Source organism: Ornithorhynchus anatinus, chromosome X1 (assembly GCF_004115215.2).
Source record: "Ornithorhynchus anatinus isolate Pmale09 chromosome X1, mOrnAna1.pri.v4, whole genome shotgun sequence".
Lineage (NCBI taxonomy): Eukaryota > Metazoa > Chordata > Mammalia > Monotremata > Ornithorhynchidae > Ornithorhynchus > Ornithorhynchus anatinus.
Window position 1 is genome coordinate 4,011,190 of NC_041749.1, and position 25,801 is coordinate 4,036,990.

A 25,801-nucleotide genomic window follows, 5' to 3' on the forward strand; every position below is an offset into this window, starting at 1 on the left:
TTTACTCTGTGCAGAGCACTGTTCTAAGCACTGGGGGAGATACAGGGGAATCAGGTTGTCCCTCATGAGGCTCACAGTTTATCCCCTTTTTACAGATGCGGTAACTGAGGCACAGAGAAGTGAAGTGACTTGCCCACAGTCACACAGCTGACAAGTGGCAGAGCCGGGAGGCGAACCCATGACCTCTGACTCCGAAGCCCGGGCTCTTTCCACTGAGCCACGCTGCTTCCCTGAGTATTCATGGTCACGTGAATACTCATCATTATCATCATCAAAAGTATTTATTGAGCACTTACTATGTGCAGAACACTGTAGTAAGTACTGGGGAGAGTACATAAGTACTCATGAGAATCAATGTGGCCCAGTGGAGAGAACACTGGCCTGGGAGTCAGAAGGATCTGGGTTCTAATCCCACCTCCTCCACGTGTCTGCTGTGTGACCTTCAGCAATTCGCATCACTTCTCTGGACCTCAGTTACCTCAACTGTAAAATGGGAATTCAGAGTGTGAGCCCCATGTGAGACATGGACTGGGTCATACCTGATTAATTCGTATCTACCCCAGCTCTTAGAACAGCGCTTGGCACATTGTGAACGCTTAACAAGTAGCACCATCATTATTATTATTACAACACAGGTCCTCTGACTCAGGTCAGCGCTCTTTCCACTAGGCTACCCTATTAGGATTGATTGTCTTCGGAAATAAGTGGCTATTGATGGGAGTTTCCAACACGCACAAAAAGGAGGAGAAGGAGGAGCTTTCCCAAAAGATCTGAATGAAATCTCAGGAGGAAAGGAGCAAATGGAAAAGAACGATGAATCCGAATGACCTGCAGGTAGGACGCTGAAGGTGGAGCGAGAGAATCAGTTTGGTAGGGTTGGGGTGGGTGAAGAAAAAAGGTGGGAGTAAAGAGTCAACCAGGGGAGAGTCCTGAACAAGGGACAATGAGAAAGTTTGCTTGGAAAGAACTAAGAATGTCAGATGCCGCGTAGTGAAAACAGAAGATAGGAAGAAGGAAATCAGCTACCGGTGGGAAATGGGTATCTTTTTAATTCATTCAATAGTATTTATTGAGTGCTTACTATGTGCAGAGCTCTGTTTTTAATGTGGCGGGGGACAGACTCTTTGGCTTTTTAAGAAAGTGGAAATAGCCGCTAAATGGAAGGGGGTTAGGCCGAAGGGGAAGCCAGCAGGGAGACTGACACAGTATTCTGTCTAGACTGGTAAGCTCAGTGTGGGCAGGGAGCACGTCGACCAACTGTGTTACGCTGTACTCTCCCAAGACTACAGTCAACGCCCAATAAATGCAACTGATTGATAGCCTTCTTCACCCAGAGGATGGTGGTTGGAGGACATAGTAAGAGCTCTGTAAATTCCATTGACTGATTGATTGATTGATTGATTGATTGGAATGCCTTACCCAAGAACAGAGCACAGGCTAAAAACGTCAGCACGTTCAAGAGGAGATTGGATTCATTCATGGGCAAGTTAGACATATTGGGTTTCCAGTAGGAAAATAAGAATTTTAGAGGGTGAAGGTAGGAATGTCCCATGGGACATCTTTAGAGAAGCAGCGTGGCTTAGTGGTTAGAGCGAGGTCCTGAGAGTCAGAAAGACCTGGGTTGGCTCTGCCACATGTCTCCTGGGCGACCTTGGGCAAGTCGCTTCACATCTCTGGGCCTCAGTTACCTCATCTGTAAAATGGAGATTGAGAGTGTGAACCCAAAGTGGGACGGGAATTGTGTCCATCCTGATTAACTTGTATCCACCCCAGCACTTAGAACAGTGGTTGGCAAATAGTAAGTGCTTAATGAGTACCATAATTATTATCATTATTATTTATTAATAAGCGTTAGGATGGCTGTCAAAAAGGCCAATCATTACACTGTTAATCCTCCAAGCATTCCACAGTCACTGGCCATCCCCCAGATCCAATAATGAATAGTTTTAAAGCTCATAGGCCTTTCCAACAACATACTCCATTCTCCCACTTATGAGGTGAAAAAATAAAGATCATTATCTCTGCTTCACCCTATCCCGGACGCATCAAGGGAAAACAGACATCCGTGTTCAACAAGGCAGTCTATGGGAACTTTGCTTTCAAGGTAATAGTCATTTGGCTGAAAATCAAATTATGGGGAAAAAAAATATTTCCATCAGGGACGTAGCGCCACAGAGCCCTTTGACCATAAAAGGATGTTGCTTCAAAGATACGGCATGCCTTAAAGTACACAGTACAAAAGCATCGGAGTGAGAATACTGACAGGAACTTCCAAAGAGAAAAATCAAACTTACACAATGTGCCTGCAGTAATGTATAAAATGTCTTAACTGCACTGACAACCTCCAACCAAAGCACTTTCTCAAGCATGGCAAGGCCAAGAAAAAGACAGAATGTAGTGTAGCCAGCATTTTCTGAAAACAAGCTTAACAGCCTAAAATCATTCATCCAAGACAAGACGATGAAAAGCCATGGATTTTTTTTCCCGTAATAGAAAGATCATTAAGAAACTTTGCAGAAAAATAACTATAAAGCCTTAAGAATCATATATATATATATATATATATATATATATATATATATAGTTTCATACTTTCAGACTGTATTGCACAAGCACCAATTAAGGAAAATCAGTCTAAGGTAAACCCGATCTGAAGTCTGCTCTGCCTCGAAGACCTGCAAACCCATTGCTGAAGGAACTGGAATTCAGTGCCCCTTATTATGACAAAAAACAGTGAGAAACTTCAGCCAGCAGGTAAGAAAACAAAACAAGACAGAGGGTTATGCAATTATCCTGGGAAATTGCCTGCATTCTAGGAGTCGATCTGCATTTACCAGTCAGTCAATCAATCATATTTATTGAGCAGTTACTGTGTGCAGAGCACTGTACTGAGCTCTTGGGAGAGGACAAGAGAACATTGCTGGTAGACACGTTCCTTGCCCACAACCATCTAGCCAAACTGACCGTTGAGAACTGAAACTTTTTTTGCCCATATTCCACAAGTTAAACCTTTAAGGATTCCAAAGATGGAAATATGCCACGCATTTCGAGACATTACTGATGCAGGATATCAATCTATTTATAGTATTTAGCTCTTAAGTGCTTGAGAGTTAGTAGAAATGACCCCCCCCCCCTTCCTTGCCCTCCGAGTGCTTCCAGGCTAGCAGGGGAGGGAGGAAAGAAAGAAGGGAGAGGAAAGTCTCCATTTTACAGCTGAGGTAACTGAGGCAAACAGAAGTGAAGTCACTTGCCCAAAGACAACGAGAGGCAAATGATGGAGCCAGGATTAGAATCCAGGTCTTTCTGATTCTCAGGCCCATGCTCTATTCACCAGTTCACACTGCTTCTTGCATGTACTTGTATGTACTTGTAACATATGCCCTTGTAGCCCTTAAGCAGTGATTTTCAACCCACCCACAGGACTTACATACATATCCTGAAAAAACTCCCCCCTTCCCACTCCTATAATTCTCCCTCAGAGAACTCATTTGCTCCCAGGCTTCAACCACCACCTTTAAGCATATGATTCCCAAATCTAGCTCTCCAATCCTCACCTCTGCAGTCTTGCATTTCCTTCTACCTCCAGGACATCTCTACCTCAATATACCGACACCTCAAATTTAACGTATCCGAAGCAGAACTCCTTATCTCCCCATCCGAACCCTCTCCTCCCCTAAAATAATTCAATCACTGTAGACAACACCACTATCCTCCCCCTCACACAAGCACGTGAGCTTGGCATCATCCTCAACTCATCTCTCTCTTTTTTTAATGGTATTTGTTAAGCGCTTACGATGGGCCAGGCACTGAACTAAATGCTGGAGTAGATACAAGCTTGGACACAATTCATGTCCCACGCGGGGCTCACGGTCTCAATCCCCATTTTACAGACGAGGTAACTGAGGCACAGGGAAGTCAGGTGATTTCCCAAGGTCACACAGGCAGACAAGAGGCAGAGCCGGGATTAAAGGTCATATCCTCTGACTCCCAGGCCCGTGCTCATTCAATAATGAGCATAATCTGTCTCCAAATTCTGTCAGTTCTACCTTCACGACATCGCTAAAATCCCTTTTTTCCTCTATCCAAACTGCTACTGTGCCTTTATCATATCCCGTCTTGACTACTGAAGCAGCGTGGCCTAGTGGATAGAGCATGAGCCTGGGAGTCAGAAGATCACGGGTTCTAATCCCGGCTCCGCCACTTGTCTGCTGTGTAAACTTGGGCAAGTCACTTCACTTCTCTGGGCCTCAGATCCCTCATCTGTAAAATGGAGATTGAGGCCGTAAGTCGCACGTGGGACAGGGAGGGTGTCCAACCCGATTTGCTTGTATCCACCCCATTGCTTAGAACAGTGCCTGGTGCATAGTAAGCACTTATAAAAACCATCATCATTATTATTACTGACCTTCCTATTTCCAATATCCCTCCTCTCCAAACCCTACGTCACTCTGCTGTCCGGATCATTTATCTAAAAAAAAAAAAAGTTCAATCCAAGTTTGTCCGATCCCCAAGAATCTCGGGGGGTTCCCATCCACCTCCGCATCAAACAGAAACTCCTCACTATTGGCTTCAACCGGTTTGTGCCCTCCTAGCTTACTTCACTGATTTCCTATTACAACTCAGCCCCTACATTCTTCTCCTCTAAACACCAACCTACTCACTGTATCTCAGTCTCCACTATCTCACGGTCGACCCCGTGCCTGTACCCTCTCTCTAACCTTGAAATCCCTCCTTCTTTATATATAACAGACCACCACTCTCCCCACCCTCAAATTCTTATTACGATCTCATCCTCCAAGAGGCCTTCCCCAACTAAGCCCACATTTCCCCTACTCCCTTTCCTCTCTGGGTCGCTTATGCAATTGGATCCGCGCTCTTAAACATTTGATATTCACCCCACCTCCAATCCCACAATACTTGTGTGCTTATCTGTAATTTATTATATTGTCTGTCTCCCCGCTTAGACTGTAAGCTCCTCGTGGGCAGGATGTCTACATGTCTACAACGCTGTCATACTGTTCTCTGCCAAGCACTTAATAGAGTGTTTTGAATACAGTTTTTTCTCAATAAATGCTGTCAAATAACACTGACTGAATTTATTTAAATATCCGTCTCCCCCTCTAATAATAATAATAATAATAATAATGTTGCTATTTGTTAAGCGCTTACTATGTGCAGAGCACTGTTCTAAGCGCCGGGGGAGATACAGGGTAGTCAGGTTGTCCCACGTGAGGCTCACAGTTAACCCCCATTTTACAGATGAGGTCACTGAGGCACAGAGAAGTTAAGTGACTCGCCCACAGTCACACAGCTGACTAGTGGCAGAGCCAGGAGTCGAACTCATGACCTCTGACTCCAAAACCCAGGCTCTTTCCACTGAGCCACATTGCTTCCTCTAGACTGTAAGATCCTAGAAGGCAGGGAACAGATTTACCAACTCTCTTGTACTGTATTCTCCCAAGCATTTCATTCATTCAATAGTATTTACTGAGCGCTTACTTTGTGCAGAGCACTGTACTAAGCACTTGGAATGAACAAGTCGGCAACAGATAGAGACGGTCCCTGCCGTTTGACGGGCACACGGTCTAATCGGGGGAGACGGACAGACGAGAACGATGGCGATAAATAGAGTCGAGGGGAAGAACGTCTCGTAAAAACAATGGCGACTAAATAGAATCGAGGCGATGTACATTTCATTAACAAAATAACTAGGGTAATGAAAATATATACAGTTGAGTTTAATACGGTGCTCTGCACACAATAAGTGATCAATAAATACCAGTGATTGATTAATTACTGTCTCCTTCTCTGGCCTATCGTGTGACCTTGGGCAAGTCACTTAACTTATCTGTGCCTCAGTTTCAATCAATGGTATTTTAGTGCTTCCTAGGCGCTTGGGAGAATACAACACACGATTTCTACCCTCAAGGAGCTTGCAGTCAGGTAGGTGAGAAAGACATTACAATAAATTACAGAGAGAGGAAAGGGAGGACTATAAGGATCTATGTCTAAGCTGTCTAGACTGTATTCCCTCTCCCTTCTTCATCAGCTACGCACTTGGTTCTTTACCCTGGTCTGCTGGGTGACTCTGGGCAAGTCACTTAACTTCTCTGGGCTTCAATTAAGGGGATTAAGACTGTGAGCCCTGTGTGGGACAGGGACTGTGTCCAACCTGATTAGCTCTTGATTCTATTTAGTTGCCACTGTTTTTACGAGACGTTCTTCCCCTCGACTCTATTTATCGCCATCGTTCTCGTCTGTCCGTCTCCCCCGATTAGACCGTGCGCCCGTCAAACGGCAGGGACCGTCTCTATCTGTTGCCGACTTGTTCATTCCAAGCGCTTAGTACAGTGCTCTGCACATAGGAAGCGCTCGATAAATACTATTGAATGAATGAATGAATCATATCTACCCCAGTGCTCAGTCCAGTGCTTGGCACATAGTAAATGCTCAACAAAGACCAAAAAAAGGTTAGGGAGAGAGGTTTCACAGAGAAAGCTCCACAAGATGGAAAGATCTGCACAGTGGATCAGAGATGAGAGAGTAAGGAGTGAGAAAGCTCTAGAAGGGGAGGTTGGAAGGAGAAAAAACATGAGCTTACGTAAAGCATCGTCTTGATTCTATTTAGTTGCCATTGTTTTTACGAGATGTTCTTCCCCTTGACGCTGTTTAGTGCCATTGTTCTTGTCTGTCCGTCTCCCCCGATTGGACTGTAGGCCCGTCAAACGGCAGGGACTGTCTCTATCTGTTGCCGACTTGTTCATCCCAAGCGCTTAGTACAGTGCTCTGCACATAGTAAGCGCTCAATAAATACTATTGAATGAATGAATGAATACTGAATTTTAGTCAGGTATTTGTTCGATGCTAAGAAATGAGTAGCCACTGGAGGTTAATGAGGAGGGTAGCGAGGTGATAATAATAATAATGTTGGTATTTGTTAAGCGCTTACTTTGTGCCGAGCACTGTTCTAAGCGCTGGGGTAGACACAGGGGAATCAGGTTGTCCCACGTGGGGCTCACGGTCTCAATCCCCATTTTACAGATGAGGGAACTGAGGCACCGAGAAGTTAAGTGACTTGCCCAAAGTCACACAGCTGGCAAGTGGCAGAGCTGGGGTTCGAACCCATGACCTCTGACTCCAAAGCCCGTGCTCTTTCCAGTGAGCCACGAGGTGCTGTCATCAACTTTTTAGAAAGACAACGGGGCAACAAAGATGACCCCTCTGGACTGTGAGCTCACCGTGATCAGGGAATGTGTCTGTTTAATGAGTTCGAATCCCAGCTCTGCCACTTGTCAGCTGTGTGACTGTGGGCAAGTCACTTCACTTCTCTGTGCCTCAGTGACCTCATCTGTAAAATGGGGATGAAGACTGTGAGCCCCACGTGGGACAACCTGATTCCCCTGTGTCTACCCCAGGGCTTAGAACAGTGCTCTGCACATAGTAAACGCTTAACAAATACCAACATTATTATTGTTACATTGTATTCTACCAAGCGGTTAGCACAGTGCTCTGGGGGTGAACCCACAACAAGCTGTCTTGTCAGTGACCGTTTGTGATCCCACGAACAACAGGAAGGAAGAGACTGACCAAGGCACTGATGGGCTCTACCTGAGACAGGTGATTGCAGGCCTGTGGGGGAGGAGGCTGGAGGGAGGCCTGGCTTTCTCTCCCTGCTCCATCCGGAATGCGCCTGGACCAATCGATGACCCAATCGAATGAATGAACGAACAAGAGCAACGGGAAACACTAAAGAGGGGAGAGGCTGGAAGCAGGAAAACTGGTAAGGAGGCTGGTGTTAGGAGGTGACAAAAGGTAACAAGGGCTTGTCTGAGGTGGTGGCTATACTGGGGGAGAGGCAAGGCCGGGACTGGGAATGATTACAGAGAATCATTCCGGAGTCTGTCAGTCAGTCGATCGTATTTATTGAGCGCTTACCGTGCGCAGAGCACTGTACTAAATGTTTGGGAGCACACAACAATAGACATATTCCCTACCCACCACGAGCTTACAGCCTAGAGAGGGAGACCTACAATCATATAAATAAATTACAGATATGGCCGTAAGTGTCGTGGGGCTGGGAGTGGGGATGAATAAAGGCGGCAAGTCAGGGTGACGCAGAAGAGAGCGGGAGAGGAGGAAAAGCGGGGCTTAGTCAGGGAAGGCCTCTCGGAGAAGATGGACCTTCAATAAGGTTTGAATGGGGGAGAGTCACTGTCTGTTGGATATGAGGAAGGAGGGTTTTCCAGGCCAGAGGCAGGATGTGGGCAAGAGGTCAGGGGTGAGAGAGACGAGACAAGAGGTCAGTGCTGAGATAGGCGAGATGGAGGTACGGTGAGAAGGTGGGCGTTAGAGGACCGAAGTGTGTGGGCTGGGTTGTAGGTGAGTAGCCAGGTGAGGTAGGAGGGGTAAGGTGATTGACTGCTTTGACTGTGAGGAGCTTTTGTTTGTTGGGGAGGTGGATGGGCAACCACTGAAGGTTCTTGAGGAGTGGGGAAAGATGGCCTTAGGAGATGGGACTTCAGAAAGCCCTGGAAGATGGGGAGAGCAATGGACAGCTGAACGGCCCATCTCCTCCAAACGGCCTTCCCCGATTAAGCCCTCTTTTCCCTGGCTCCCTCTCCCTTCTGTGTGGTCCATCTCCTCCAAGCGGCCTTCCCCGATTAAGCCCTCTTTTCCCTGGCTCCCTCTCCCTTCTGTCCCATCTGTGAACTTGGATCTGTACCCCCTTGGGCATTTGGCATTCAACCCACCTTCAGTCCCACACCACTTATTTACAGATGCATAAATTCTATGAATGTGTGTCTTCCCTCTCCAGAGTTTTCATCTGTGGGCGGAGAATGAGTCTGTCAACTCCCAAGAGCTTATGGTACAGTGCTGTGCACGCAGTCAGCGGTCAGTAAATACCGTTTATTGAATGTGAAGGGGGAGTTTTGAGAAGAAGGGCGGGGGTGTGGGCAAGAGGTTGGCAGCAAGAGAGATGAAAATCAGGACTAGTGAGTAGGTTGGCTGGAGAGAAGTGAAGCACGCAAGCCGGGTTATAGAGAGAGAGAAGCACGGATAAGTCGTGGGAGAGAGTAGACTGAGTGCCTAAAAGACACGGGTCAGGAGTTTCTGCCTGAACCATTGAGGGATGGACAACCACTAGATGATTTCGAAGACATAATTTTTCAGGTAAATGATCCCGAGAGTAGTAAAGTAGGTTCCCCTTTATCTGTTGCTTGCAATTATCTTTGATCTCTGTTTTTTTGTTTTTGTAAAAAAACGATTTTCTCTGCAATTCCTTTCTTTCCTCCTGATTTCCCAACTGCCTGATTCTTAAACTCCTGTTTGTAGTCTGTTAAAAATTGTACATGATATTTCTCAGCGCATTAGGCATGATCTCTCTGACAAATTATCCCCCGGGGTAAAGAACCTGAGTTTCACGAGCTCGAGTCTGACAAAAGATAGAACACAACCGATTTTTCATTTGAAAAGTGTCCAGAAGGTTCCAGACTTCTGCAAGTCACAAGAACCAATGCTCTTTTTACGGATTAATGGGTCCCGGAACTTAACCAGCTGTTTTCCATGTAGAACCAGGTTCCTTTTGCATAGATTTGCTCTGCGGTGCCTTTTCTCAGATTCTATATTCTGTATTCTATAAGGGACACCAGCATACTAAGAAGAACAACTTCCCCCATTCCCCCACCATCACCGCACAATCTTCAAGGAACAATGTCACCCTGAGCTTAAGGGTAAAGAAAAACCAATCCAACACCTGTAGCCAAAGGGCGTGGGGTACGTTTCCCTGAATTCCAGGATTCAAATAATTTAACTGGTAAATCAGAATGAATTTGACTAATGCACAATAGCCCAACAGATTAAAAAGTTCTTACTCTTGAATATCTTTGGGGACTTTGGGGGAATCCCAGTATGGCAGATATTTAAAGTTCTCTTTTCCTGCAGCCACATAGAATTGGTGGTCTTCCAACTCATCTGAGTTACCCAAAAGACAGCCATCCATCGTATACAGTCTATAGGTAAAAAGAGGAGGAAAAAGCTGAAGTAGTTGTCACTTGATTTTCAAACTTAGAATTTATCCTTCTGTCCAGTTTTCTAATACTATACTTTAGCACTATGGAGAAATGATGCATTTTATGCCACCATTCAGAGAAAAATCAAGATGCTAGAGTAGTGGTTACTTCGATAGAAATTTATTGGTATTTTTGTTTGTTCATTTTGGTTTTTAATGGTATTTGTTAAGTGCTTACTTTGTGCCAGGCACTGTTCTCGGTGCTGAGGTAGATACAAGATAATCAGATTGGACACAGCCCAGGTCCCAGTCTTAATCCCCATTTTACAGATGAATACAGAGAAAATAAATTATTTGCCCGGGTCACAGAGCAGAAAAGTGGTAGAGCTGGGATTAAAATAATAATAATAATAATACTTATGGCATATAAGTGCTTACTATGTGCCAGGCACTGTACTAAGCGCTGGCGTGGAGACAGGCAAATCGGGTTGGACACAGTCCCTGACCCACATGGGGCTCACAGTCTCAATCCCCATTTTACAAATGAGGTAACTGAGGCCCAGAGAAGTGAAGCGACTTGTCCAAGGTCACACAGCAGACAAGTGGCAGAGCGGGGATTAGAACTCATGACCTTCTGACTTCCAGGACCGTGCTCTCTCCTTTAGACCATACTGCTTTCTAAAAACATCTGGAATGTTTTAATCACCTAGATTTTAGCATCTGCTACAAGCGCATCATTGTACAAGGTGAATAGGAGCGGCAAACAGCGGTAAAATATGTGGTGATGATGACGATGATGGTATTTGTTAAGCGCTTACTATGTGCCAAGCACTGATCTAAGTGCTGGGGGAGATACAAGGTAATCAGGTAGTCCCACATGGGGCTCACAGTCTTAATTCTCATTTTCCAGACAAGGGAACCGAGGCCCAGAGAAGTGAAGTGACTTGCCCAAGGTCACACGGCAGACAAGTACCGGGTTACTCCCAGTAATTCTGCACGAGAAAGGGGAAAAATACGATTCCAAGTCATTTGGCTGTACTGTGCTCTGCACCTAGTAAGCGTTCGGTACATGCCATCGATCGATGGATTGAATCGGTCGAACTACCAGGGTCGCCTTACCTCCGAACACCACCCAGAGGGAAGACTTTTTCTCCAATCATGGCAAGCACATTATCCCAGTCTGTTAAAGTGAATTTGGGTATCAGTAGCTTGGTAGGTGGAATGTGTAGATTCCCATTGGTTAGCACACTGTCAAAAGACAAAAATACACTCACGTCCTCAGTCAGGAAAATCAGGAGAAACGGTGAGGAAAAATAAAAGTTATATTAATATTTGCACTCTCTTCCAGCACTAATACAGTCTTCTGCACACAATAAGTGCTTAATATTACTATAACTGCTAATGCAGTCTCATTAGTGATTTACTAAATGGAGCTGTGGTATCCTTCCTGCCCCCCAGTGACTGTCAAAACAATAAAATCAAGGATAAGGTGGGAAGATTTTCCTTCCCCCAGTAAACTAGCTGTGACTGCTATGAGGGTAAGATGGCCGGCTTCTAATCCCCACTCTACCACATGTCTGCTGTGTGACCTCGGGCAAGTCGTTTCACTTCTCTGTGCCTCGGTTCCATCATCTGTAAAATGGGGATTGAGACTGTGAGCCCCAGCTGGGACGGGGACTGTGTCCAACCTGATTAGCTTGTATCTACCCCGGCGCTTAGAGCTTGACGCATAGTAAACACTTAATACCATAGTTAGGGATGGAAATTGTATTTGTTAAGCCCTTGGTGTATCAAACCCTGCGCTAAGCACTGGAGTAGAGACAGTACAATCAGATCGGACAGTCCCTGCCCCACATGGGGTTCACAGTCTAAGGAGGAGGGAAAATGGCTGTTTTACAATCCCCACTTTAACGGATGAGGAAACAGTGAAGTTAAGTAACTTGGCCCAGGTCGCAAAGCAGACAGTAATAATAATACTAAGGTTGGTATTTGTTAAGTGCTATGTGAAGAGCGCTGTTCTAAGCGCTGGGGTAGATACAGGGTAATCAGGTTGTCCCTCGTGAGGCTCACAGACCTCATCCCCATTTTACAGATGAGGTCACTGAGGCACAGAGAAGTGAAGTGACTTGCCCACGCTCACGCAGCTGACAAGCGGCAGAGCAGGGATTCGAACCCATCACCTCTGACTCCCCAGCCTGGGCTCTTTCCACTGAGCCAGGCCGCTTCGATACTTAACTCACCTCATCGGTTAAACTGGGGATTGTAAAAAAGCCATCTTCCCTCCTCCTTAGACTGTGAACCCCCTGTGGGGCAGGGACTGTCTGATCTGATTGTATTGTCTCTACTCCAGTGCTCAGCACAGGGTTTGATACACTAAGGGCTTAACAAATACAGTTACCATCTCTAATTGTGGTATTCAGTGTTTACTATGCGTCAAGCTCTGTTCTAAGCGCAGGGGTAGACAAGAGGAGGCGTTGGGATCAGAACCCAGGCGCTCCGCTTCCCAGGCCTGTATTCTTTCCTTTGGGCCACGCTGCTTCTCTAGAGAAGCAAAGAGAGTAGTAGAGAGAGATTGAAATTCGAAAATGGCATTTATTGAGCATTTACTGTGTGCACAGCGTGCACTAAGTACTTGCGAAAGAACAGTGCTCGGCACATAGTAAGCGCTCAACAAATACCATCATGATTTTTATTACAATACCACCATCCCTGCCTTCGAGATGTTTTCAGTCTACAGACAGAAAAACATTAAAATAAGTTATGGCTACGGGAAATAGCAGAGAATGAAGATATTTACCTAACTGCTGTCAGCCCAAAGGCAGATACACCAGAGGTGAAAGGGGCAAGAGGGAAATTTCTCTCTCCCCACGTCAGACCCCTGAGGATATCAAGTCCTGAACCCAGTGACAGAATGGGAAAATGACTATTTTCAAGCACGGGTTATACAGCCAACTTCAGTCCGTGGGCCAAAATATGATGAGCTGTGAAATAATGTTGGTATTTATTAAGCGCTTACTATGTGCAAAGCACTGTTCTAAGCGCTGGGGGGGGATACAAGGCGATCAGGTTGTCCCTCATGGGGCTCACAGTCTTCATCCCCATATTACAGATGAGGGAAATGAGGCCCAGAGAAGTGAAGTGACTTGCCCAAAGTCACACAGCTGACAAGCGGCGGAGCCGGGATTAGAACCCACGACCTCTGACTCCCAAACCCGGGCTCTTTCCACTGAGCCACGATGACTCCGGAGTACGTATTCTAGGGGGACCACACAGCCTTCAACCAAGCATACAGAATTCAGAGGGAGAAGCAGCACGCCTCAGTGGAAAGAGCACGGGCTTGGGAGTCAGAGGTCACGGGTTCTGATCCCGGCTCTGCCGCTAGTCAGCTGTGTGACCTTGGGCAAGTCACTTGACTTCTCTGGGCCTCAGTTACCTCATCTGTCAAATGGGGATTAAAAAGCTGGGAGCCCCACGTGGGACAACCTGATCACCTTGTATCCCCCCAGTGCTTAGAACAGTGCTTTGCACAGAGTAAGCGCTTAACAAATACCACAGTTTATTTATTTATTTTTTAGGTTCTATCTTTCTGCCGCTCCTTACCCCGCTGCTCGCCTACTCCAACCCAGCCCGCACGCTCCGCTCCTCTAATGCCGACCATCTCGCTGGACCTGGATCTCTTCTATCTCGCCGCTGGCCCTCGCCCGCATTCTGGCTCTGACCTGGAACGCCCTCCCTCTTCATGTCAGACAGGCGAGGACTCTCCCCACCTTCCATGCCTTCCTGAAGGCCCCTCTCCTCCAGGAGGCCTTCCCCGATTAAGCCCTCCTCTCCTCTCACTCCCTTCTGTGTCGCCCTTCCGCTTGGAACTGCTCCCTTGAATCACCCCTCCCTCAGCCCCACAGCACTTATGGAGAAGCAGCGCGGCTCAGTGGAAAGAGCCCGGGCTTGGGAGTCTGAGGTCATGGGTTCGAATTCCGGCTCTGCCACTTGGCAGCTGGGTGACTGTGGGCGAGTCACTTCACTTCTCTGTGCCTCAGTTACCTCATCTGGAAAATGGGGATTGACGGTGAGCCTCTCGTGGGACGACCTGACGACCCTGCATCCATCCCAGCGCTTAGAACAGTGCCCTGCACATAGCAAGCGCTTCAATACCAACATTACTATGGACATATCTGTAATTTATTTCTGTTAATATCTGTCTCTCCTCTAGACTGCAAACTCGTTGTCGACAGAAACCGACTCTGTCGTATCGTGCTTTGCCAAGTGCTTAGTACAGCGCTCCGCACACAGTAAGCACTCGAATACGATTGATTGGTCTGATCTACGGAGGCTTGGACAATCCACCCTCCTGCTTCAGTTCGGCCCCAACGTTTTTCTTACCGGACGCTCGGTCTGATGGACCGGGACCAGTAAATAACCACTACACGTGGCACCGGGTATTTTAAGAATTATTAGATTCTCAACATGGCAGCGCCAGCACAATTCTGAAAACCAAGATCAGATATATTTAGATGGATATTTGGGTCCACCTAGTGGAAATGTTGAGGACGCTAATGTGAAATAGGGAATATGAAAGACAGTAAATGATTTTCAAGAAAAATAAAACCATACAGTCGTACAATGTTTAAAAATCATCGATATCTTCAGTTTCATCACTGAAGAGCTTAAAACTGAGGTGGCATTATACACCTTAACCCTTTCTCCAACTGACATCTGTCCCTGAAAATATATTTTGCTTTCAGGTCAGATCAAAGGATTTCCAGTTTTAGGGATATTGTCGTTCTCTCCCCGGTTAACTAAAAAATGGCGTGATTTTTGTTATCTGTGTCGGCTCTTAAAACTGCCCGGGCAAGGATACAGGATAATGAAATACATGGAGGGTGTCATTTCAGTAGCCCAAATATGACAAAATCACCCTCTAGATGCGAGACATTTAATAACGTGGTTCAGAAAAGGAATACGGACCGTGAAAAGTGATATTGACCCATTCCTTTGGTTTCCATCCCTGAGTTCAAGCCACCAAATCAGTAAATTTTAATCTTAAGAATTATGGGCTCTAAAAATTCTCCGAGTACAAAACCACTATTAGGCTCTCGAGACCAGGCCATGGAGCAGCATGGCCTAATGGAAATGCCGTGGGCCTACGAATCAGAGAACCTCATTTCTTCTCTCGATTCTTCCACTTGTCCGCTAAGTGACCCAGAGCAAGTCACTTCAGTTCTCTGTGCCTCAGTTCCCTCAGCTGTAAAATGGGGACTAAAAACGTGAGCCTTATGTGGGACGGGGACTGCGTCCATCCTGATTAGCTTGCATCTACACCAGCACTTAGTACAGGGCCTGGCACAGAGTGCTTAACAAATACCATTAAAAAAAGAAAAGACACCCAAGCATACAGAGTAAGATGAAGGGGATAGTTACAGAATAGACGATAGAAAAAAATACCAAAACCACGTGTGATTTCAGAGGAAATGTGGAGTTAGGGTTCAAAGCATCCCTTCCTGCTATAGCTGCTGCCCACAGAAAACAAACGACAGATTCCTGCATCCGTCAGCTAGTTTAACAATCAATAGTTTCATTGAGCGTTTTACTAAGAGCTTGAGAGAGTAGCAGGGAGTCGGTAGACCCGTTCCCTGTCCCCAGAGAGCTTACGTTCTAGCAGACCTGAATATAAAACAAATTACGGGTGCGACGGATACAATACAAAAGTGCTGTGGGGCTGAGGGAGGGGTGGATGAAGGGTGTAAATCCAAGAATAAGGACGAAGCAGCAGAGAGTGGGAGAAGAGGAAATGAGGGCTTAGTCGGGGAAGGTCTCCTGGAGGAGATGTGCTTTTAATAAAGCTTTTAACAAGATGAGCTGTAGTCCCGTGCTGTGTTTCAAGCTTAGGGTGGGTAGAGAGGCTGCTGCTTGTCTCCTGTATGCAGTGATTAGACTGCAAGCCCATCAGAGGGCAGGGACCGTCTCTATCTGTTACCGATTTGTCCATTCCAAGCGCTTAGTACAGTGCTCTGCACATTGTAAGTGCTCAATAAATACTATTGAATGAATGAATGGTTCAAACCAGGAGACCCGCCGACCCCACGCTCCCCCCGAAATTTTAAGCAAAGAGCACCGTCATTTTTCCAAAACCACAGCAAGCGCTAATATTCATATCAGACCAACTTACTTTATTTCCCTAGGCTTGCGAAAGAAGGTTTGCCATCTGGAAGGGACATTCAGTTCACTGTGGACAACTGGCTTAATCTACAAGAAGAATTAAGGAGAGAGAGACAGTTCAGAAAATATTATTTCAATTCCCTCCCAAATTGTCGTTAAATACTTTAGACCTGTGTTGTGCATATGGTAACTCAAGTTGTTTGTTTTCATTTTATCCATTCATGGAAGCTTCCTTGTGGGCAGGAAACCTGTTTCATGCTTCCGTTGGACATTTCCAACTGCTTAGTTCAGAGTGCATTTCCTGATGGTATCTGTTAAGCGCTTGCCATATGCCAGGCGTTGTACTAAGCGCTGGGCTAGACAGAAGCTAATCTGGCTGGACACGGTCCACGTCCCACATGAAGCTCATAGGAGAAGCAGCGTGGCTCAGTGGAAAGAGCCCGGGCTTGGGAGTCAGAGGTCATGCGTTCGAATCCCGGCTTCCCCACTTGTCAGCTGTGTGACTGTGGGCAAGTCACTTAACTTCTCTGTGCCTCAGTTCCCTCATCTGTAAAATGGGGAGTAAGACCGTGAGCCTCACGTGGGACGACCTGATGACCCTGTATCTCCCCCAGCGCTTAGAACAGTGCTCTGCACATAGTAAGCGCTTAACAAATACCGACATTATTATTATTATTGTCTCAATCCCCATTTTACAGATGAGGGAACCGAGGCACAGAGAAGTGAAGTGACTTGCCCAAGGTCACACAGCAGACAAACCCAGGTCCTTCTAATGCCCAGGCCCATGTTCTCTCCAATAGGCCACGCAGCTTCTCAGTGAATAGCACCCCAGGGGAGCTCATTAAATACCTTTACTAGCTGCTGTGAGAGTTCAATCCTTGCACTATTTCATTTATAATAATGCACGGATTAAACTCACAGATATAGATATCTAGATATATATGAATTTTTATAATTGTACAGAGCGTTAGCCAGCCTGCATTTTTGCACATGATGTTACAGAAGGTGGGATCTTCCCTACTGGGCAACATCAAGGTCAGTCAGGTGTGAGGTTGGTTATTATTATCCAAGAGCCAATTCAGGGAGACTACAGGCTATGGCTAGGAATATTTTGGGATCCCACAACTGTTCCCAGGATGTTTTTTTCTGACGGTAGTGATGTTGGCGCCGATCAATCGGACTGCAGGAATGGGGAGAAAGAAAGCCCACCTGCTCCTAAAACCACACTCATTCTCATCCCACCTGACCTCAGGCAGACATCCCGATTAGACTGCGGCTTCGGGAAGGACAGCGCGGCCTAGAAGAAAGAGCCTGGGAGTCACAGGACCTGGGTTCTACTCCCAGCTCCGCCGCTTCCCTGCTGCTTTGTGACCCGTCGGGCACGTTCCTTCACTTCTCTGTGCCTCGGTTCCCTCATCTGTAAAATGGGGATTGAGAGTGTGAACCCCAAGTGGGACAGGGACCGTGTCCGCCCCGATCATCTTGTATCTATCCCACAGTGCCTGGCTCGTAGAAAGCGTTTAACAAATACCATTACAAAAAAAAAATTCCTTCCACCAACCCCCGCTGCATCACATCCCCCAGGAAGCTTAGCTGGAACTGATAGAGTTCTGTTCCTCTCCCAAGAGTTTAGTGCAGCGCTCCGAGCACAGCAAGCGCTCAATAAATAGCATTGATTGCTTGATTCTAGTTGAGGGTAGACATTAGGGTCCGTTAACATCAACAAAGTGTGAACAAGACTGTAAAATAAGAGTGAATTTGATTATAAACTGCTGGAAGGCTGGAATCCCTTCTACCGACTGGCCTGGGCTCTCCCAAGCGCTTATATAATTGGTATTTGTTAAGCGCTTACTATGTGCCGAGCACTGTTCTAAGCGCTGGGGTAGACACGGGGGAATCAGGTTGTCCCACGTGGGGCTCACAGTCTTAATCCCCATTTTACAGATGAGGGAAATGAGGCCCAGAGAAGTTAAGTGACTTGCCCACAGTCACACAGCCGACAAGTGGCAGAAGACAAGTGACAGTTATATAGGAAACTCTCCCCAGAGTAGGTACAAAGTAGGATTGATTATTGACCTGTTTCCACCACAGAGCTCACCAGATCTGCTTTTCTCAGAGAAGCAGCGTGGCTCAGTGGAAAGAGGCCGGGCTTGGGAGTCAGAGGTCATGGGTTCTGATCTCCGCTCCGCCACTTGTCAGCTGTGTGACTTTGGGTAAGTCACTTCACTTCTCTGTGCCTCAGTGACCTCACCTGCAAAATGGGGATGAAGACTGTGAGCCCCACGGGGGACAACCTGATCACCTGTATCCCCCCAGCGCTTAGAACAGTGCTTCACACATAGTAAGCGCTTAAATACTATCATCATCATAATAATGATGGCTGCTTCATCATCATCTCTTTTTCATTCATTCCATCTATTTCCAGACTATTTCCAGTCCTTCATCACTGTGGGCAGGGAACGTGTCGACCAACTCGGTTAGTTTGTAATTAATAATGACGTTAATGGTATTTGTTAAGCTTTTACTATGTGTTCAGCACTCTTCTAAGAGAAGCAGCATGGTTTAGTGGAAAGAGCCCAGACTTGGGAGTCCCAGGTCATGGGTTCTAATTCCCACTCTACCACTCGTCAGATGTGAGACTTTGAGCAAGTCACTTAACTTCTCTGTGCCTCGGTTATTTCATCTGAAAATGGGGATTAAGACTGTGAGCCCCATGAGGAGCAACCTGATTACCTTGTTTCTATCTCAGGGTTTAGAACAGTGCTTGGCACATAGTAAGCACTTAACAAGTACTGTTATTATTACTATCATTATTATTAGAGGGTAAGTTTCTTGTGGGCAGGGAACGTGCCTGCTAATTCTCTTATACTGTACCCTTCCAAGTGCTTAGTACAGTGCTCTGCACATAGTAAGCGCTCAACACATTTCGTTGATTGATTGATTGATCGATCTAGACTGTGAGCTCATTGTGAGCAGGAACAGTGTCTGTTGTATATTGTACTCTCCCAAGAGCTTAGAACAGCAGTACGTTACACACAGTAAGCGCTCAATAAATGCAACTGAATGAAGGAATGATCCGAACGGCAGAAATCCCCCTCCCTCCAAATAATACTATCAATACACTTGACACCAAATTTCATAAATGTGTTTTTCATAGTTAGACAAGACTCACTGAGTAGTTTCAGACTGACTACTCACTGAACAGCTTGAGAGAGTAACCGTTCATTCGGTCGTATTTATTAAGCGCTTACTCTACGCGGAGCACTGTACTAAGTGCTTAACTAGAATGCCTATTCACCTACAGAGCCCCCTCTTCCCTTCTCTTTGATTTATTTTAGTCTGTCTCCCTGCAGGATTGTAAGATCCTTAGGGATACCGATTGTATCTATTAATTCTGCCATTTTTTTATGGTACTGGTTAAGCGCTTACTCTGTGTCAGGCACTGTTCTAACTCTACCAAGTACTTAGAAAATACACAAGGTAGGTACTCAGTAAATACCCCTGAGTGAATACCCCAAATGGTGAATATCAAGGACAAAACCACAAGGAAAAGAATACACTCTGGGAAGCCCAAAAGGGCTTTTTGAAACTAGCAACGCAACTGATGGGAGTCGATACGAACGTGGGATGATCAGGCTCCAAGCCCTGTTAAGTGCTACAGGCTAGAGTGCTCTAACCTCACCCTTGAAAAAAATCATTTTAGTTTCGCCTTAAACACATGCTCTTAAAAACAAAGTCATTTCACATCATTCCAAACCGCCCCCCCCCCAAAAAAATCCACCTTGTAGTTCAATAACAAAAGAGCAGTTGTGATTGTGCTTTAAAAAAAAAAACCCTATAAAGGTGCAGGAACGCAAAGAAACATCTTTCTGCTTGATTGTGCAAAAATATGGAACTATGCTAATTGATCTTTTGATGTGGTAATGATTCATTAACCCCAATGTAATCTGTGTAATTAAATACTCTAGTAATTAAATGCACGGGGCCTTGGTGTTTTCCGTACAATAAGAAAAGGGAAACATCCACAAGCCTGTGTAATTTTCCCTGCCCCCTTATAACTAAGATGGAGCTGCAGTTCTCTGCTCTTGGATTTGAAGGTAGAGCCGATGGTTTCTTAAATGCTGATTGTGCATGTGGAAGGGAGCCGGGGGAAGAGTCAGAGGAGTTAGGAGGGAAGGAAGTGACAGACTGCCAGGAGAGATTTATAGCTGTCTTCTGCTTGCTACTGGCAAACCCCCAGGGTGAAATCACGGCCTCTACAGCTGCCATTTATCAAGCGGCAGAGAGATAGTCCTCAAGTGAGCAGTGCAAAACTTCCAAAATTCTGCCCTAAGGGTACGGAGTTGGCGCTCTTAATTGCTTCCAGGAAAATAGAACTGTTATGTACAAGAGGCGCTAAATGGAGGGCCAAAACAATCCCAGAATCTCGAAGAACAGAGATTAAAAAACCCACATTGCACATGATCGAATAGGAGTATCAGTGTACACCAGTCATCAAAGACTTCCAAGGAGCTTTTTTAAATAATAATAATTGTGGTATTTGTTAGGCGCTTACTAGGTGCAGAGCACTGTTCTAAATCCTGGGGTAGATACAGGATAATCAGATTGTCCCACGTGGGGCTCACGGTTTTAATCCCCATTTTTGCAGATGAGGTAACTGAGGCACAGAGAAGAAGTGACTCGCCCGAGGTCACACAGCAGACAAGTGGCGGAGCCGGAATTAGATCCCACGACCTCTGACTCCCAAGCCCGGCCTCTTTCCACTAAGCCACGCCGCTTCTCATGTGCACGGGGGTAAATACCTAATCCCAGAAATGTTATCTATTCAGCAGTCTGATCATTTGGGGGGGAGTCCCCCACCTTCTCTAGCCTAAAGAACCCCAAAGTCACCTTGGAGGTGTCCCAGCGCTTAGTAAAGTGCCTGGCACACACCAAGTGCTTAACAAGTACCAGAATTACTATCATTCTACAGAAATGCCCTGGGCATGGCACTCCCCTCCTCAAAAACCTCCGGTGGTTGCCTGTCAAGCTTCGCATGAAACAAAAACTCCTCCCTCTTGGCTTCCAAGCCGTCCATCCCCTGGCCCCCTCCTACCTCACCTCCCTTCTCTCCTTCTGCAGCCCGGCCCGCACACTCTGCTCATCTGCCGCTCTCCTCCTCGGTGGGCCTCGTTCTCGCCTGTCCCGCTGTCGGCCCCTGGCCCACGTCCTACCGCCGTCCTGGAAAGCCCTCCCTCCTCACCTCCGCCAAACTAGCCCTCTTCCCCCTTCAAAGCCCTACTGAGAGCTCCCCTCCTCCAGGAGGCCTTCCCAGACTGAACCCCCCCTTTCCCTCTGCCCCTCCTCCCCTCTCCATCGCCCCAACGCCCTCCCTCTGCTCTACCCCCTTCCCCTCCCCACAGCACTTGTGTATATCTGTATCTATTACTTATTACTCTATTCTATTAACCATGTGTACCTATCTATGATTCTATTTATCTATTCTGATGGTATCGAAGCCTGACTGCTTGTTTTGCTCTGCTGTCCGTCTCCCCCTTTTAGACCGTGAGCCCGTCGTTGGGCAGGGCCGGTCTCTATCTGTTGCCGAATTGACCATCCCAAGCGCTTAGTAGAGTGCTCTGCACACAGCGAGCGCTCAATAAATACAATTGAATGAATTAATTAATGAATTATTGTAAGTCTCAAAGCTCTCTGGGTGTCAAGTGCCCATTTACTGCCTCCACTCTTTGGTTTCTTCAATTAAGCAAGGGAATGACTCGAGGAAGTCACTGCAGCTAGAAGGCTGGCTCCTCGAAGCCCTGAGAGCTTTCGGGCTTCCTCCCCGAAGCAGCACGGAGGAGCGGATAGAGCTTGTCTGCCGTGTGACCTCGGACGAGTCACGTCACTGGCCGTCAGTTACCCAGTTAAAATAATAATGTTGGTATTTGTTAAGCGCTTACTATATGCAGAGCACTGTTCTAGGCGCTGGGGTAGATACAGGGTCATCAGGTCGTCCCACGTGAGGCTCACGGTCTTTTAATCCCCATTTTACAGGTGAGGGAACTGAGGCCCAGAGAAGTGAAGTGACTGGCCCACAGTCACACAGCTGACAAGTGGCAGAGTGGGATTTGAACCCATGACCTCTGACTCCCAAGCCCGGGCTCTTTCCACTGAGCCACGCCGCTTCTGTGACTAGCTGTGTACTCCGCTGCTTTCGCCCATCTTTTATTTAGTGTCTGTGTTCCTCAGATTGTAAAATCCTACGCTAATAATTACGGTATTTGTTTAGCGCTTATTTTGTGCCAAGCACTGTTCTAAGCCCTGGTATAGATACAAGATAATCAGGTTGTCCCATGTGGGGCTCACAGTCTTCATCCCCATTTTACAGACGAGGGGAGTGAGGGACAGAGAAGTGAAGCGGCCTGCCCAAGGTCACACAGCAGACAAGCGGCGGAGCCGGGATTAGAACCCACCTCCTCTTACTCCCAAGCCCGGGCTCTTTCCACTGAGCCACGCTGCTTCGTATCCTGTGGGGTAAGGACTATGTCTACTAATTATTTTGCACTCTCCCAAGTGTCTAGTACAGTAGAGGTGCTCAGTACATATTACCGATTGATGGATGGGTTGGGAAAGACTAAACGAAGCCTCAGGCTTGGTAGGACACCCCACTCAGCCTAATATTTGGAAGAATAATTGGCTTTGTCTCCTCCCTGGGACAGTGGGTTTCTGAAAGCTTAGTGGAAAGAGCCCGGGCTTGGGAGTCAGAGGTCGTGGGTTCTAATCCCGGCTCCGGCACTAGTCTGCTGTATGACCTTAGGCAAGTCACTTCACTTCTCTGTGCTTCAGTCCCCTCATCTGTAAAATGGGGATGAAGACTGTGAGCCCCACATGATGATGATGTTGGTATTTGTTAAGCGCTTACTATGTGCAGAGCACTGTTCTAAGCGCTGGGGTAGACACAGGGGAATCAGGTTGTCCCCCGTGGGGCTCGCAGTCTTAATCCCCCTTTTCCAGATGAGGGAACTGAGGCACAGAGAAGTGAAGTGACTCGCCCACAGTCACACAGCTGACAAGTGGCGGAGCTGGGATTCGAACCCATGACCTCTGACTCCCAAGCCCGTGCTCTTTCCACTGAGCCACGCTGTGGGACAACCTGATCACCTTGCATCTCTCCCAGTGCTTAGAACAGTGCTTGGCACAGAGTAAGAGTTTAACAAATGCCATCATCATCATTACAATTATGAAGCATTAGAAAAGGAGCTAGCCGAGCTGCCTTATTTGTTCATCTGGTCCTGTGGCCACTCCCCCAGAATCCAAACCTCTTACTTGGATTATAAAACGACAAAGCTGTCGAAATAGGAGCTCTTGAATCCAATTGAAACCAAACATTTTTCTCATTAAAACAAATGGGAAACACCAGTTGTAAGGCCTCAGGGGTGTTTGTCTTAATTCATTTTTCTCCCTCATTAAATGAAATGTGATTTCAAATGCATTATACTAGAGAATTTTACAGATTATTTCTATGGACTACATTAAGGGTATATGATGGTTTCCTAATTAACTTAAGTGAATTTCTATATTAAAACAAGCTCTCCGGAGATTTTCTTAAATTTTTCCATTAATTCGCTTTGCCGAAATGGACGTATTCAGTGAAATCTAGCGATATATGTTGAAACCGTATATTTTGACTCCTCCAAATCATGGCCACCACATGTAAAAGGCACCTGATACGATAACCCAGTATTGCCCTATACTTTACAACCTACACTGTTGGATGCCTTTGACCCCAAGCAAAAGTTCAATCATCACGCTAACGTCCCGGCAGAGCCCTCCACACCTTGGCTTAAGAGAAGCAGCGTGACTTCGTAAATTGAGCCCAGGCCTGGGAGTCAGAAGGCCCTGGGTTCTAATCCCGACTCCGCCCCATGTCTATTGAGTAAGCTTGGGGGAGTCACTTCATTTCTCTGGGTCTCGGTGACCTCATCTGTGAGCCCAGTGGCGGACGGGGACAGGGTCCGACCTGATCACCTTGTATCTACCCCAGAGTTTAGAACAGTGCTTGGCACATAGGAAATGATTACCCTTAGCCCATGTACTGCCTCTGGCCTGGAACGCCCTCTCTCCTCGAATCCGCCAGACGACTACTCTCGCCCGCTTCAAAGCCTTTATTGAAGGCCCATCTCCTCCAAGAAGCCTTCCCAGACTAAGCCCCCCCTTTTCCTCACCTCCCACTCCCTTCTGCGTCGCCCCAACTTGCTCCCTTCACTCTTCCTCCCCTTATAATAATGTTGGTATTTATTAAGCGCTTACTATGTTCAGAGCACTGTTCTAAGCGCTGGGGTATACAGGGTAATTAGGTTGTCCCACGTGAGGCTCCCGGTCTTCATCCCCATTTTACAGATGAGGGAACTGAGGCCCAGAGAAGTGAAGTGACTTGCCCGCAGTCACACAGCTGACAAGTGGCAGAGCTGGGATTCGAACCCGTGACCTCTGACTCCCCATCCCGTGCTCTTTCCACTGAGCCACGCTGCTCCTCTAACCCCACACCACTTATATACATATCTGTCATTTTATTTCTTTGTATTGATGACTGTCTCCCCACCTCTAGACTGTAAGCTCATTGTGGGCAGGGAATATGACCGTTTATTGCTGTAATGTACTCTCCCAAGTGCTTAGTACAGTGTTCTGCACGCAGTTAGCGCTCAATAAATACGACTGAATGAATGAATGAATTATTATTAGATTGACTACACATCAATTAATGGATTTTAGAGAAGGGTCTTTGCCCAGTTTGGGTCAGATTTTTTGAGGTCTAGAAGAGACCCTTGAGCCAATCACCAAGAAAGTATTGAACTAGGAAGGCAGCATTATTTAGATTTCAGTGTGTTCACTACACCGTATCCAGAAGCAAAATGGCCCCAAAAGTTCCTCATCGAACTTCAGTCACCCGTCTTAGCAAGATGCCAAAACCTCCTCATTAGAGAAGTCAGGGATCTCCCCACTACCGGCTAAAGTTTAGCCGATGAAGAAGTATTGCGTCCATTTTCAAGAGTATAGATGACCTTATGAAAACGGTAGAAGATGGTGCTGTTGGAGGAGATCAAAGGTGTGCCGAGGTATTCACTAGTTAAGAAAAGAAAGCTGCCGTTCAACCTAAATTAGACTAATTTTGGTGGATTTTATGGGATTTGTTAAGCACTTACAATGTGCCAGACACTGTACAGTGAGTTTTGTGGGATTTATTAAGCACTTACAATGTGCCAGACACTGTACAAAGCCCTGAGGTAGATAAAAAAGAATCGGGTTGGACGCAGTCTTGATCCCCATTTTACAGATGAGGTAACTGAGGCCCAGAGAGTAATTGTGGTATTTGTTGAGCGCTTAACACGTGCCAGCCACCGTCCTAAGCGCTGAGGTAGATACAAGATAACTGGGTTGGACACAGTCCGTGTCCCACAGGGGGCTCACAGTCTTTAACCCCTCTTTGCGGATGAGGTAACTGAGGCCCAGAGAAGTGAAGTGACTTGCCCAAGGTCACGCAGCAGGCACGTGGTGAAGCCGGGATTAGAACGCAGGTCCTTCTGACTCGCAGGCCTGTGCTCTATCCACTAGGCCACGATGCTTCCCTATTGGCTCCGGCTCTGCGGTAAATAGAAT

The 25,801-nt window shown here is 46.6% G+C and overlaps 1 protein-coding gene across 2 annotated transcripts in view; it reads right to left on the minus strand.

Moving 5' to 3' along the window:
* DCDC2C (doublecortin domain containing 2C) overlaps window positions 1-25,801 on the minus strand; it is an 82,228-nt gene that overhangs the window by 51,998 nt on the left and 4,429 nt on the right. For both annotated transcript variants that reach the window (XM_029050040.1, XM_029050041.1), the window contains exons 3-5: window positions 16,176-16,252; window positions 11,129-11,257; window positions 9,873-10,010 (exon numbers count right to left, since the gene is read on the minus strand). In XM_029050040.1, coding sequence (XP_028905873.1) covers window positions 9,873-10,010; window positions 11,129-11,257; window positions 16,176-16,252 — 344 coding nt within the window. The remainder of the gene's footprint in view (window positions 1-9,872; window positions 10,011-11,128; window positions 11,258-16,175; window positions 16,253-25,801) is intronic.